General features: G+C 59.0%; 5 protein-coding genes across 5 annotated transcripts; 2 read left to right on the top strand and 3 right to left on the bottom strand.

The window, feature by feature from the left end:
• Positions 1-823: 823 nt before the first annotated feature.
• Positions 824-1,531, bottom strand: BDY17DRAFT_327994 (uncharacterized protein; the record flags this gene model as incomplete). The annotated part of the gene is made up of 3 exons (XM_033737773.1): positions 824-903; positions 966-1,344; positions 1,418-1,531. The coding sequence occupies 3 exons, from the start codon at positions 1,529-1,531 to the stop codon at positions 824-826; spliced, it is 573 nt and encodes a 190-aa protein (XP_033585787.1).
• A 3,392-nt stretch (positions 1,532-4,923) lies between these two features.
• BDY17DRAFT_52137 (uncharacterized protein) lies at positions 4,924-6,547 on the top strand. Its single transcript, XM_033738466.1, has one exon. The coding sequence runs from the start codon at positions 5,274-5,276 to the stop codon at positions 6,486-6,488; it is 1,215 nt and encodes a 404-aa protein (XP_033585786.1). The 5' UTR covers positions 4,924-5,273; the 3' UTR covers positions 6,489-6,547.
• BDY17DRAFT_52136 (uncharacterized protein) lies at positions 6,548-7,388 on the bottom strand. The gene has a single exon (XM_033738465.1). It carries the CDS (start codon positions 7,294-7,296, stop codon positions 6,607-6,609), a length of 690 nt encoding a protein of 229 aa, XP_033585785.1. The 5' UTR covers positions 7,297-7,388; the 3' UTR covers positions 6,548-6,606.
• A 1,283-nt stretch (positions 7,389-8,671) lies between these two features.
• On the bottom strand, positions 8,672-11,773 carry BDY17DRAFT_305180 (uncharacterized protein). The gene is made up of 2 exons (XM_033734827.1): positions 10,555-11,773; positions 8,672-10,503 (listed from the first exon to the last, which is right to left on the bottom strand). The coding sequence occupies exons 1-2, from the start codon at positions 11,719-11,721 to the stop codon at positions 8,743-8,745; spliced, it is 2,928 nt and encodes a 975-aa protein (XP_033585784.1). The 5' UTR covers positions 11,722-11,773; the 3' UTR covers positions 8,672-8,742.
• A 147-nt stretch (positions 11,774-11,920) lies between these two features.
• On the top strand, positions 11,921-12,957 carry BDY17DRAFT_305177 (uncharacterized protein). Its single transcript, XM_033734826.1, has 3 exons — positions 11,921-12,136; positions 12,246-12,325; positions 12,393-12,957. Exons 1-3 carry the CDS (start codon positions 11,995-11,997, stop codon positions 12,477-12,479), a joined length of 309 nt encoding a protein of 102 aa, XP_033585783.1. The 5' UTR covers positions 11,921-11,994; the 3' UTR covers positions 12,480-12,957.
• The last annotated feature ends 432 nt before the right edge of the window (positions 12,958-13,389 follow it).

The raw sequence follows: 13,389 nt of genomic DNA, 5'->3' as shown, positions 1-13,389 counted from the left end.
TCACTGTCGTCACGTGATACATCGCAAGAGACGGGGTGTTCGAGGACAAGACAAAGCGAGATGAAAGGAGGCAAACAAGGCGCGCAGGGGACACGACGCAAACACTTCATGAACATCTCATTCGTAGCCTAGCTATTGAGGGATATGATATGAGGTTGAGGGAGGTAGCTAGGCCTATGCCTGCCCGCCCGAAGCCTTGCGGGCCGTGGCGTTTATCTTTCGGATCTGAGTCCGAAAGATCTATGACGAACTGTCCCGTCCCCAAGGTTCGCGCAACGCTTCGCCAGGCTCGTGCTCGCCGCGCGAGTGTCTGCAGCCGATGAAGACCGCCTTCCTCTTTCTGATTCGTGGGCCTTGCTCGCTTCCGACTGCCATGCGGGTTGGACAGGGAATCCTCGTAAATTTTCGCAGCAGCATGTGCTGAAGGCGCTTCGGTGAGGTCACTTGCGCCTTGGCAACTCGCGTTGCGAGGCGAGTGGTAGGCCACTTGGGTATGGTGATCTGCCGGCGATTCTCCAGGTCGTATATGGCTGGAGCCGCGCGCGTCCGTCACTGTAGAGTGACTTGCAGAGGCTGGAGCGCAGATTTAGACGCGAGAGTGGCTCGCGCAGAATGTGCAGAGTAGAAGAGGGAGAGCGAATGAAGGCGACTCCATCCGAGGATTATGGAGCGAGTGTCGCGTGCCGAATGGCGCCTCTCATAACAGCTTTCCTGCGTCTCAGACAATGCCGTGGTTGACGTTTCTGGACGCGTAGCTGCTTCGCTCGTAGGCGCATTTCCGCGCGAGGCGGGGGTTGGGGAGTTCGTCCATCCAGTGGACTCACTAGTTCTCCCGGACAGGATCCCAATATCGAGTGGGCGTCTGATTTATGCTGCTTGAGGTGCCGAGACTTGTGCTGGCATCTGCGTGGGCACTGTTAGCTGGGCTGTAGTCTGTGGTCCGCTCATCACGAGAATCTACGTACTACTCGCGACAGGAGAAGTGGAAGTGGAGGCGCCGCGAACGGAGCCATGTGTGGCCAGATCGGTGGCAGCTTCGTCGCTGCTGGGCGAGATCTGCCGCCGATGTCGATTTCGATTGTCCCGATAGCGAAACACGTGCCACAGCATCCAGCGGATGATCCAATTCTCCTCCTCCACCCGCTCATTGTCGTGGCCCAGGTCGTAGATCTCGCGCGTCTCGCGCCGGGCGGTGTGGTAGATGCGCATGATTTCGCGGTGAATGGCCGTCTCGCTGATCTGGGCATTGCTATACGGCGGTTCCACGCGGGGATCGTCTCTATATTGTGGTGCGAGGGAATCCGGGCTGGCGGTCATTCGTTTGCGCCCCTCCACCGCTTCCTCCTACAGGCGGGGCCAAGTCAGCTCTCCGATTGTTTGCCAAGGGATTCAAGGGAAACAGGCTGGATCGGCGTACCTTCATCATAGCGTACAGGCGACGATGTACTTCATTTTCCTCGCTCAATTCCAGACGCTCGAAGAAGCGGGCTTTGCTTTCGCTTTGGGCGAGGGGGGCTTTTATCGGAGCCATTTGGGGAGGGGGGGAGAGGTGAGAGTGATGGCGGAGTAGGAAAGGCGAGAATGGGAGTCGGCGAAGGGAAGTAGCCAGACTCAAGGGTGGGATAATTGCAAACAGACGGCGCACGCACGGCTTAAAGCGGCCAAATTAGCCCTCGTGGGTTGGGACCCAGGGTCATAGGAGGTATATAAGAGGAGCGGACGCCGGCACGAAAAGGCTCGCAGGAGCTGTGCTGCCGGCGATTCATACAAGGTCGCAGGTGACGACGCCGTCGAGAATTGGGCCATACGCTACCTACGACACGGCAAAATTAGCTTCCACCCAGCGGGCCTGGGTCAAACTCTGAAGGCCACTATGCATGGAGTGGAGGAACGAGGGTTGGCCAGCCATGCGCACCTACACTTATGACGCTTGGGTCGCGAAGTTGTCATTACCAAGGCTATCTGTCCCGCGGCTATTCACGCCTCGTCATCAAATGCAGCGCGCCCTCTTTGCTCGTGTTTGCGTGCGCCGCCCGGCGCATTCGGCGGCACACTTTTCGAATTTAGCCTCTTGGGAGCCTGATTTGCTTGGCCCCGAGGCGCCCGCGCGCCTTTTTTTATGAACGGCAAACCGGGGGGAATGGCTTCTCTACGTTCCGGCGTGCGACCAGGTTGGCGCCGAGAGTGGCAGCAGTCGAACAGGCTGGGTACGCGGGTTTCTCAACCCCTCACTCTCACCACCGACAAGCAGAGCGTGGTGAGCGGTGCGTGCAGCTGGGCAGACCCGGCGGATTCCGCTGTGCACCGTCAGGGCGCCCTTGCCACTGACTCGTGGCAATGGAGGGAACAAGGGAGCGCGTGGTGTTGATGCGCCAACAGCCAGGCGTGCGCACGTTGGTCGCCGAGCGGGCAGTATGGACACCCTGCAGCAATTTAGTCGAATACGGGAGGCAACGGGTGGTCTAGATCCGGCGGTGTGTACATCAGACATGCAGTCATCGGGGATTGCGCAAAGCAATGGGAGGGGGGGGCCCAATTTCGATGGAACGAGCGCGCAACTCGGCCCATCATCCGCGTGGAGTTTTAGGTGGTCGGTGGGGTGGACGGCCGCCGGGCGCCAGCCGATGACGAGATGCTCTCGGGATTCTTTGGGACCGTAAGGCAGGCTAGCAATGTACACGCCCGGCTTGGAGGAATTCGAACGCCACGACAACCCATGCACCGACAGGATGGTAAAGGTTGTTTTAGGGCGCCGCAGTCCCGGGACTCCTTGCCTTCCCTTCCCACCAACTCGTCCCCAAAATCCAACCCCAAGTCGGGTGGACACGCGAGGGATGTGTCAATAATGTCATCACCACGCGGGAGTCGGTTGAGCACCCCGTGACAAAACATCCGGGGGCGGGGAGTAGAGCAGAGCGCATGTGGGCGTGCGTGCAGCGTTGAATTGCGGCAGGCCGCCAGGCAAGCTGAGCAGTCTGATGTTAGGTATTGAGATACCTGCCTTTCCACCACAAACCCTGCGCTCGTCGTCGACCAGCGCCATTGCATGGCATGCCTGCTGGGCCCTAGGCCAATCGGTGCTCGCAAGGCAGATTGGCCGGGTGATCTGCGATCCCCGGCAGGGCCTGCAGGGCCTCCTCTCGCTTATTCGACGCCCTAGCCAGCTCCAAACACACCACCACGATCATTAGCTTCACCGCCCCCGGCCTGCCCGCCTTGCCCAATCGCGCAGGTCGAAAAGACGTCGACTGCCGCCCGGCGCTCTCCGACGCACGCATCTGACTCCTCCATTGGGCGGAATCGGCTGGCAGGCGCCGTCACTTCCCGATTGCAGCATCTCTGCAAAAGAGATGGCCCTCTCATCAAACGGATCTGATAATGCGCGGATAGGTTGCCGGGCGCTGTCACATCTCACTCTCCAGGGCTCCGTACACCTTCTCGGTGCGATATCCGAACCCGACCCACCCTTGGTGCGCGACATTTCCCTTGTGCTCCAACCACCCCCCGGCACGGCAGAGCCGCCAACCCACCAAGCATGCTTGGCTGTGCCGCAACGCTAGGTTTGGGAGGGATGCATTGCGATTCGTCCTGCATGGCTGCCGGCACTTTGCGGCACTATCCTGTCGTGCAGTCTAGCGGTGCGGATCGCGCCCCCCGGACATGTCCAATGGAGGGGAGTTCCCGTGAGAGTGGTAAGTTGGCGTGTTGCCGCCGGAATCGTCTTCCGAGGCAGCGGCGGAGCCTCGACTCGGCACGCTTGGCTGCTCGCACCTCACTTTCCCAGTCTTGTTGTGCACAGCGTTGTTGTCCCACCCCAGTCCGATGATGCCGAACGTGCATGCTCCGACAGAGGAGCTGGCTGGCGATCCCCCACCAGGCCCGCCCCCATCGCGACTGCCGCGGTGCCGAACTCTAATAACTGCAGCAAGCCTGACTACACCTCATCTTCTCACCTTTACCCGACGTTTCCCCCCGACATTTGCCGACACCACGTCCTGGTCCCTGGGTGATTAGTATTTCTGATTCACCCTGGGCCACTCCAATCCCTCGGCTTGGGCCCACACACCCGCTGTCATCCCTACCGGCCCGACTTGGCCTGTCGCACATCACGTTGCGTGTGGCCCGCCAACTCCTTCTCATCTCCGCCAACTCCCGAGTGCAATGTACCTGCCTCTTGCCACTGCCGTTGACCAGGCTGGTGCAGTAGCGACCGTGAACCAGATTAGGCAGGGCTTGACGGCCTCAATGCTTTCCATTCCTCGGCCCACGTCTGTCTGTGATACATATGCCTGCCCGAGCTAGGTCGACACGGCTTTGGTACTGACGTCGCCAACAACCACTCTTCCTCTCCAATCTTCCAATCAGTACTCTATCCCTGGAATCCACACCAAGCAGACTAGTACTTGCCCAGCAGGCCCAGGCGAGATCCAAACCCATCCAACCTCGGCTCATCAGATCCCGGCGCATGCCAGCCGTACATGCAACATTGGTGTGGGGATTCGAATGTTGGCATGCCGATCATGCCGACCCACCTAGACTCCTCTGAATGTACCCCGAGCAACCACAGCTCCATCTACGATGCCTCACCCGTCAGGCAAGGCCGGGCATAGGATGCCGCCGAGCACATTGACGTTGGCACGGGAAACGCCGTGTCGGCTCCTACACGACTATGCACCAAATCCGCATCTCCTACACGTTTATGCACGATCACTGAACGGCAAAGCCTTGCCACCTTGAAACCAATCAAATCCGTCGCAATACTTGACGCTTCGATCGATGCCCTACGGCAATCTCGCTCGGCAATATTGACCCATCCTCGGGACACGCAAGACCACCGCGCTCAAGCGTCCCGGGCCTGCGTTTCACTGGACGAGCTCGCGATTCGCAATTTTCAGCGTCAACATGACGATCACCAGGGGGAATCAACCGACGCCTCCTGCCTGCCCGAACATCTACCGAGCGCGGCTCCTGTCGTTCCGGGTGCGGCCGAGCCCCCTTATCAACCGCAGAGACGCGTCGCGACTCCTAAGGGTGTGCCAAGTTGGCGAGGACAGCTGGTGACGGCAAGTCATGCTCAAACTCCCGCCTCGCCCGCGAGATTGCTGTTGCGGCAACTTCGCAGGCGAAGTAGCCGTGTTTTCGCGTTGGCCTTTGGCTCCACGGCTGCGGATAGCAGACCGGCCAGGCTCTGGCGACCCCCTGCAAGCGGGCATAGTACGACGAGATTCACCGACTTGGCAAACCACCCCTTCGCCCGTGCGTCGTTGGCTAGTATGGAAAGTGTACCATCCATACGAGGCGCGAGTCCTGCCCATGAGTCGCTGTCTCATCCCACCCCTGGACTCCTCCAACCACTGGAGGGGCCCGGTGGAGCATGGCAAGCTTTTGCGCCAAGTTCGACGGCGGCGGCGACGGACGAGGAGCTTGGCAAGCAGCATCAGAGTCCCTCGCAGCGCGCTCTTCGAAGGGCGTCAGGCACTGCAATCATTGTAACTCCGCGACGCGCTCGAACGCAAGCTGCGGCGGCAAGTACCTTTCGCTCTGTCCCTCTACCGCAAAGGCAAGCCAGTCAAGCCCTGAGTTCGGATGGACGCACCGAAGGCGTCTATCCCGATGCATCCATTCGCACCACAGACTTGATTTTTCGATTCCCTGCGCCGCCGAGTGATTGTGCCCGCTCTAGTCGATTTTATCATTCTGATTGCCCGTCCACCTCCTATGCGGACGAGTGGAATAACCGCGAAGACGTACGATCTGTCTCGCGAGGCGTAAGAGGTGGAGATTGGAGTCGACAGACTGTGTTCCAACAAGATGCACCACCAGGTACATCTGGCCCATCATGGGCTTCTACTGAGAACGAACACCAACGCCTACGTGCCTTAACGAACGGAGCCCTGAGGTTCTCCAGTCACAGTCAACGTCCCGATGCAGCACAACTGCCCACACAACAAGCAAGATGCACTCATCACGAGTCCCATTTCCCTCTCATCCCAATCACCATCACATCAGCATCAGGCCAATACTGCCGACATCGTCCTCTCAACGCACAAACGAACCACTACGAGCTAGACGGCGCATCGCCTCCTCCACCCCTATTACGCACCACCGACGAACAACAACAACCACCTCTCCGCCTCACACCAGCGCAACACGCCGCCAACGCCGCCCGGCGCGCATCTGCCTCCACAGGCCACAGACACTTCATCAACCGCCGCATCAACCACGGGACCTGGCGCACGCGAATGAAGCGCACAAAGTGCTGGCGCTGCGAGCTGGAGTCGCGCCGGAACGCCGCCAGCGAAGCTCTGTACCGTCGCACGAGGGATTGGAAGGGGTGCTTGGTGCGGTTCAAGGAGAGGCTGCGGTGGAGTTGCTTTTGTCGGTATACTGCTTACGACGACGATAGTGAAGACGAGGAGAGGGTTAGGGGGGAGCAGGAGGTGGAGGAGCGAGTGCGGTTGGGGCGGATGGGGGGTGATTTGACGTGATGCTTTGCCCTGTTCATTTCGGTATTCCTACGTTACCTTCTGCATCAGACAGCATGATTCCAACAACGCTTCATCAGGGGTTATGGATCACATCTCACGCACGTGACCGTAGCCCAGCTTACATTACACACACAGTACATGCACTGCAAGTAACCGCAAGCAAATGACTTGCATCAACCCTGCACCGCACCCACCACTCGCCATCCGCATGAACGCCCGAATGAAGGCCCGCGCAATCATTACCCTTTGCGCAAAACCCGGCTTTCACTGGTTCGGGAGGGATGCGTCCTGTACCTTTGTTCCATCCCACCCACCCGGGCGAAAACGACGCCACCCACAAAGCCAAAGCAAAGCCAAAGCCGACGGCCACGTGGAGCAGGGACCAAAGAAACGAATGCGCGAATCGGCAAAACGCCACAAAGGCGCACCTGCAGGGAATGCCAGAAATTGGGGACTGGATGGTGGAAAAAAAGACCGGCCTGGCCACAAGCCCGACGGCAAGCCATGAACGCCAGGTGGCGTCACGTCGACGACTGTCTGTGACGACTAGGATACGGTGAGTGTGATGATGTAAATCAGCGCGGCGCATGCGGCGAGCTCCGGATTTCCGCCCCATAACCGCCATGCCACTGACTCGACTGGTGGTGGTGGTGGTGGCTGCTGCTGTGCCGCATGCATGCGCGCTCGCTGCCGGCCGCCGCGGAAGATGCATGTACCCTGCCTGCCCTGGCTGGGTGTCGGCGTTTTCCCATTGCCACCCTGCACGCCCGGCAGTGGTGGGTGGGGAGGGCAAGATACTCGTCGTCATCAGGATCCTCCGCGTGGCTGGAGGGGGTACTGTAGGCAGAGCACAACCACGCGCGGCCGGCCCTGTTGCATCATTTCCCGCACGGGGCCGGGGCGGGACGGCGGACGACACGCGGGCGCTCCACCCACCTCGCCGACCTGGTGAATTTTGCCTGGGCCCCCCTCAAGCGACTTGCCTGTTGCAGTATGTACAAGCAGCACAACGCCGGGTATAATTTGTCGTTGGGTGGGATTTTCCGTTATGCCCGGGCTATTGCCCTTTTGCCGTCAGAGGGAGGGTTTGCGTCACGTCACTGCGGCGGGCTAAGAGCGGGCATTGGGCGAGCGAATGAAGCAGGAGAAAGGACGAGGGCAACTTCAAGCGAGCGCGTCGAGGGCACAGAGGGCCCCCAAAGGGCAGCACAGCGCTTCCGCTCTCTCCCGTCCTTGAAGTTTTAACAGTATCATCCGCCCTGCCCGCGGCTGTAGCAAAAGCCACGCACCCGGCAATGGATCACAGCATGGGGCCGTCTGGGAAAGGCCCAACCTGGTTGCCAAGCTGGGATCAGATGCCAAGCCAGCACATGTGCACCGCCGCCGAGTTGGTGAGTGAGGATTCCACTTCCGCTCGTTCGCCCGTCTTCCCCCCGTGCGTGCGCGCCCATCTGCCACGTGAGAGAAACTCAACGGCTCGAACAAGTGCGACGCGGCACAACCAGATTGCCGGGTCAGTCTGGGACGCCAGGCTGGCCCGCGGGCGAGGGACACGAAAAGCGGGGAGGGGGGGGGGGCCGATCGCCCGGCGTGTCATGACCAGCTCGTCGGGACCACCAGGATGGCAAAGCACATGACGACCGCCCTCGCGCCATATTTCCTCGGTTATTGCCACGCAAACCCCATTCCTGCAGGCAGGTTGCACGTCCGACTGCCGGAATCGGTCGGAGGCGTTCTGGCGTCGTGAAAGATGGCCCGCCGGGGAGAGGTGCATGGGGGGTAGACGCCACTAGGGACGGGGGCGCCAACGCCACAGGATGATGAAAGCGGCCGAGATAGGAAGGTGAGGGATGGCACTGTGGCTTGAGGCGCTCTGGCGCCGCCTCGTCGGAAGAGGGCATTGCAACGAGAAAGCTAGGTGCGTTTGGCAAGGGGGCGCCGCGCGAGGGAGTTGCGTCAATCGTGCAGCGACGCGCCCTTGCTGCTGTTGCTGTTGCATCATCGCCGGGAGAATGTATAGCAACATCCCTGCCAGTGGCGAACCGGGGCCGATCAGTCGGGCCGGGAATGCCGGTGCATGCTTGAGAACGGAGGCTCGTAAGGCTGCGTGAGGTTGAAGGGCGAATGAATTGATCGTCATAACTGAGATATGAGAGAGCACCGGTAAAACAATGTGTGAGAGTATACACATGCTCAAACCACGTCTGCCACGAACGCCGAAACATGAATAAAACGTCCACCTGCCAGCCATCAATCACCCAGCCCTCCGACTCCTCTTCTTCGCCGGACTACTCAACCCAGGCACCTCCCTCTCCCCAAAATCCAGCGCAGGAGCAGCAGCAGCCACCCCAAACATCCCCGCACCTCTGACACCCCTCCCCTTCTTCGCCGGACTCATCAATCCCGGCACCAGAGCAAACGTCTCCTCCGGCAGCGCCAATTTCGTCTTCCCGCCCCCCAGATCAAACTTGGGCGCAAACGTCTTGATAGAAGGCACGCCGCCCGCGGGCGCTGCGCGCTGCTTCTTGGGAGGCGACGACAGGAGATTCTCCTTGCCTTGGCCCAACGAGGAGCTCGGGAGGGATGCCGGGGCGGGGAGTTTGGAGATTTTCTTTGCGGTTGTTGTTGATGCTGATGATGCTGGGCGGCGTTGGTCTCCTCCTCCGACGGTGGTAGGTTTGCTTTGCGATTCGGCGACGAGGTCTGCGGGGAGGAGTGACGAGGTTATGAGGCCTTTGGCGGGCGTGGCGATTCGCGAGCGTCGCTTTGTCGTCGAGGTAGTAGGCTTGCTTGGGAGCTTTGCAGCGGTGCTATCCGATAGCGACAACTTCTCCGTCTCAGCTGCTAGGATTGCTGTCGGCGCTGGGGTAGCCCTGCCCGGCGTTGCTGCTGTTCTAGACGGCTTTAACCGGCGCACTCTGGGCTTGCTGGGGGTCTCGGCGGGCGGTGGGGCGGATGTCAATGCGGCCTCACTCTCTGTCCTTCCCGACTGCTCAACCGGGGCCGCACTCAATTCATCGCTGAGAAGGCTAGAATCCGTGGTTTCGCCGCCTTGGTAGAACTCCACGAGTGTCTCTGACCACGTGACGTTGCGACCCCTTCCGGGCTTGCCGTATTGGAAATCATCAATGTCAGCCGCGCTCGTGTCTTCTTCAGCGCTGCTCGTCTGGCTTGATAGCTTGACAAGTCGCAGCGGCGGGAGGATGGCACCGCCCTTGTTCTTCCTCGTGTTTGTGCGAGTCAACAAGGCAAGTTCTTGCGCTTCCGTCTTCTTCAAGACCGTGTAGTCTACCCCACCGCGGATGGAAATCTTGTTTGGCGCGAGAGGCATATTAGGCTGTCCGCGTTGCGCTGTGCGATCGCTGCGACGCGTGACAGGTCCATCTTGTTCATTCTGAAGTCGGTCCGGGCTGGGGATCGAGCCGAGATCAATACCGTCAAAGAAGCCTGTGTTGTCAGGAGCGGTGTGAGACTTGCGCGGAGCAGGCGTATTGGGATTCATCTCGCCCAATACTTCTCCCTTTGCTGGGCTCGCCAGCGCCTGCCGGATGCTGTCCGAGTCTCGGCGGTTCGTAATGGACTCGCGTCTGGAGACGGAGGCGCGGCGCGAAGTTTTACTTTCCGCTGCGCGATTGAGGAACGCTTGCAGCAACGCCGTGTCGTCTGAGATGCGCGGTCGGAGGGACTTGCGCGGTGACATGTCTGGCTCTTCTGGTGGTGCAGATGCAGCACGCTCGATTGGGCTCGCGGGTTGTTGGATGCTGTCAGGGGATGAAGTCGTCCACGGCTGCGACCTTGCGGGTCTGAGGGGAGTGAAAGCAATCAAATGCGAGGTCTCCTTTGACGTCAATATAGAGCTCAGCTTTCGAGGGGTAGAGGAGTTCCGACGTGGTGACCGCCTAATTGCCAAGGGAGAGTGTTGGGCGTCTTGTGCTGCCGTCGATCGCACCTTTGTACGGTCTTCTAGCTGTGGTGTGACAGGGCTTTGTGCGGCATTGTCTACCGCCTCCACTGACTGTACAATCTCCTCAGTTGGTGTAGCATACACTGTGTCCGGGCTGCGTACGATGTTTGTTGCTTCTTCACCATTGGCATCGATGCTGACTGGAGTATCCGACAGGGAGCTTTGGACCGAGTCGACTTCCAGATGTTGCTCTTCTTGTTCCAGACTCTCGGTATCCGCTTTAGTCTGTGATGCCGAGGGGGACTCGACGTTCGTCATAGCAAGTGTACCGGAAGAAGACTCTGACTGCTGCGTGTTCTCATCCTGATCATCGACGGTCATTTTCGCAATGGTCAACGGAACAAAGTGCGCCGGCAGAGTTCTTCGTCGAGAGTCAAAAGACCGTTTTGCCCGGGGTTTGCTGACCAGGCGCTTAGCAGGGGAGACGAAGCCCTCCGGAAGAACGAAATCTTGAGCTCGAGGTTGTGGATGGACTGGGTCCGTCTCTTGTAATTCGGGTGCCGGTGATTGGCTGAGCAGAAGCTCGGTCTGAGCAGTGTCAGTGCCATGTTCATCCCCTTCGGTGGGCTCCAAGTTGGCTACGTCGGAGGTCACGCTCGGCTCCTCGTTTGGAAGCGTAATCGCAGTAGGACAGATGAGCTCATCTGCATCGCCCTGGTGCAATTCCTCCTCATCCTCCCACTCCTCTTCGTTCCCAAGCTCTTGGCCACCGATCTCGAGAACCGTGCCATCCTCGTCCAAAATCTCCACAGTAATATTCCCCTCGTCCTCAGACGGTACATCCTCCTCCTCTGCTTCATCCGGCAATGCAAGCATGTCCCCCTCCGAAGTGTTCCTGCTGCGCGTTACAATCTTGCGCACCGGGCTTTCTATAGCCTCCCATTGCAAGACCTGCGGAAGCATGCCGAAATCAGAGTCCAAGCACACCTTCTTGACCGGCTTCAACGGCGCAGTGAGGGACGCGCGGGATCGTGAACATTTACTCGCGCGCGCCACCCCGGGTGGTGATGCTGCATGGGTGGAGAGGTTGGAGGATGTCGCAGGCGTCGTCCTTTTCCAGACCTTGCCAACGCGCAGTCTATCGCGCGAAAAAGGCGACAAGGGTTTGCGATCCCAGCCTCGTTGCACTTTTGCGATGTGCAGATTCCCCGGCTGCAGGAGCGCAGCGTCTGTTGCCTGCCAGGTCGCGCTGAAGCCGCCTTCCGCCTCGGCTTGGCCATCGTGTTCGTAGTCGTCTGTAGGGACAGAGGACTCCCTTTCCGGATCCATCTTCGCGCGCGGTCGTCGCAAGAATGAAACAATACGCAATGGTCGCGTGGGCTGGCAGATGAATGTTTAGACTCGCAGGCGCCAAAGCCGAGCTGCAAGTAAACAAACCCGGATTAATTTCGGCGAAACCCACGAAAGCCGCGCCGCGGCATGTGACCACCACTTTTTCCCGGCTCGAAAGTTACAGGTACAGCTCCCACCAGCACATCGATTTTATCATCTTTCTATCCATCCAATGCTTCCCTGAAGTCCTGCCAGAGCATCGAGCTCAACATGGTCGCCGGCAAGAATACTCCTCAGGCCCTGGCGCGCGCTGCGCCAACGCCCAAACTCCCACCGTTGCCGAAGCTGCGGGTGCGCAAACCGACGCAGGGAGATGCGAATCCTTGTCTTGGGATGATGACGAGTGTTCTAGGTGCGTGCGTTGCAATCACATCTACACGATATGGACAGATGGATCTCCCAGACTCCTGTACTGTCGCTATGCTTCTCGGTGATGACATACTAACGGTATGCTTGCGCAGGTTGCTGGGCGTCGCAAGGGTACACCACCAAAGGCTGCGCAGTACTGGAGACACAGTTAAGAGCATGTATGGATGCACGGGTACGTTCCTTACATGGCGCCTAGTACGACGTGAGTGATTGGATGGCTGATTCAATGCGCCATGCAGAAATCGCAGCAAGCGACCAAGAGCACCATCAACTCCACCCTCGCACGCTTCTACCCCAAGATCATTGGACCACATAAGAGGAAATGAACGAATTCAGGCGGTCCAGGGTGGATGGATGGCATTCGATGGCGTATAGAGGCTTGGGCATTCGAGGGAGCGGCATTGCAAGGCGTTCTACAAAGCCCTCCCACAGGCAGGCCTTAGGCGTGAGGCTGTTTTGCTGAAAGCATTGAACTGCATGGGTTGGCGGCACTGCATACGCGGGTTACAACCGGAAGCGCTGGGTCAAAGACGTGAAGGCTTGCGATTCGCGTGGGTGGTTGCATGGCCGGAGATGCTCAAGCTCCCTAGACGCTTCCGGCAGAGTGCATGTGGATCTTCCACACTGGGGGCGATGCTCCTGACATGGAGCCATGAGGTAGTCAACGTGATTGACGGAGACTGACCGAGATTTTACGACTTCAAGCAAGAGATATTTAGAGGGAGACATGGTATATATGTCACTCGGTGAGCTTCCTGTCATCGTGCTCAACAGTCATCACATCGCGCATTGATTGAACTGTATCATGTCTTATGTGTCAATCTGCACATTTAGTATCAGACTCACTGCTGTCCTCCACGGTATTCGCGCAGTGACATATGTGCAATTGAAGACGGACGAGGCAAGTGAATGACGAAGCTCGGACCACTTTGCGGTCCGTGGTGGTTGTCGTGTGGGAGAGCGGGTTTGTTGACTTTCGACACCAGCACCCCGAAACTTCGCGCACTCTTGATCGATCAGTTCAATTGCAACGCACAGCTCTGCGACACACGACCTCCTACGGGTATTCGCATTTCCTACTGCGCATGTTTCTTCAGTAGACTGGTCCGGAGATCTCGGCAGTCCACCGGCGAGCATCGATTCAGGCAGCGACCACCTCCCACTCCCCTCCTTGCTCCTGCATCTCAGATGCTGTCCTTTTAGAGACACACCCGGCGCAACATCTCATACACCTCC

The sequence above is a fragment of the Neohortaea acidophila genome (assembly GCF_010093505.1).
Source record: "Neohortaea acidophila strain CBS 113389 unplaced genomic scaffold BDY17scaffold_12, whole genome shotgun sequence".
Lineage (NCBI taxonomy): Eukaryota > Fungi > Ascomycota > Dothideomycetes > Mycosphaerellales > Teratosphaeriaceae > Neohortaea > Neohortaea acidophila.
Note: the sequence above shows the minus strand (reverse complement) of the source record. Positions and strands in the feature narration are given on the sequence as shown.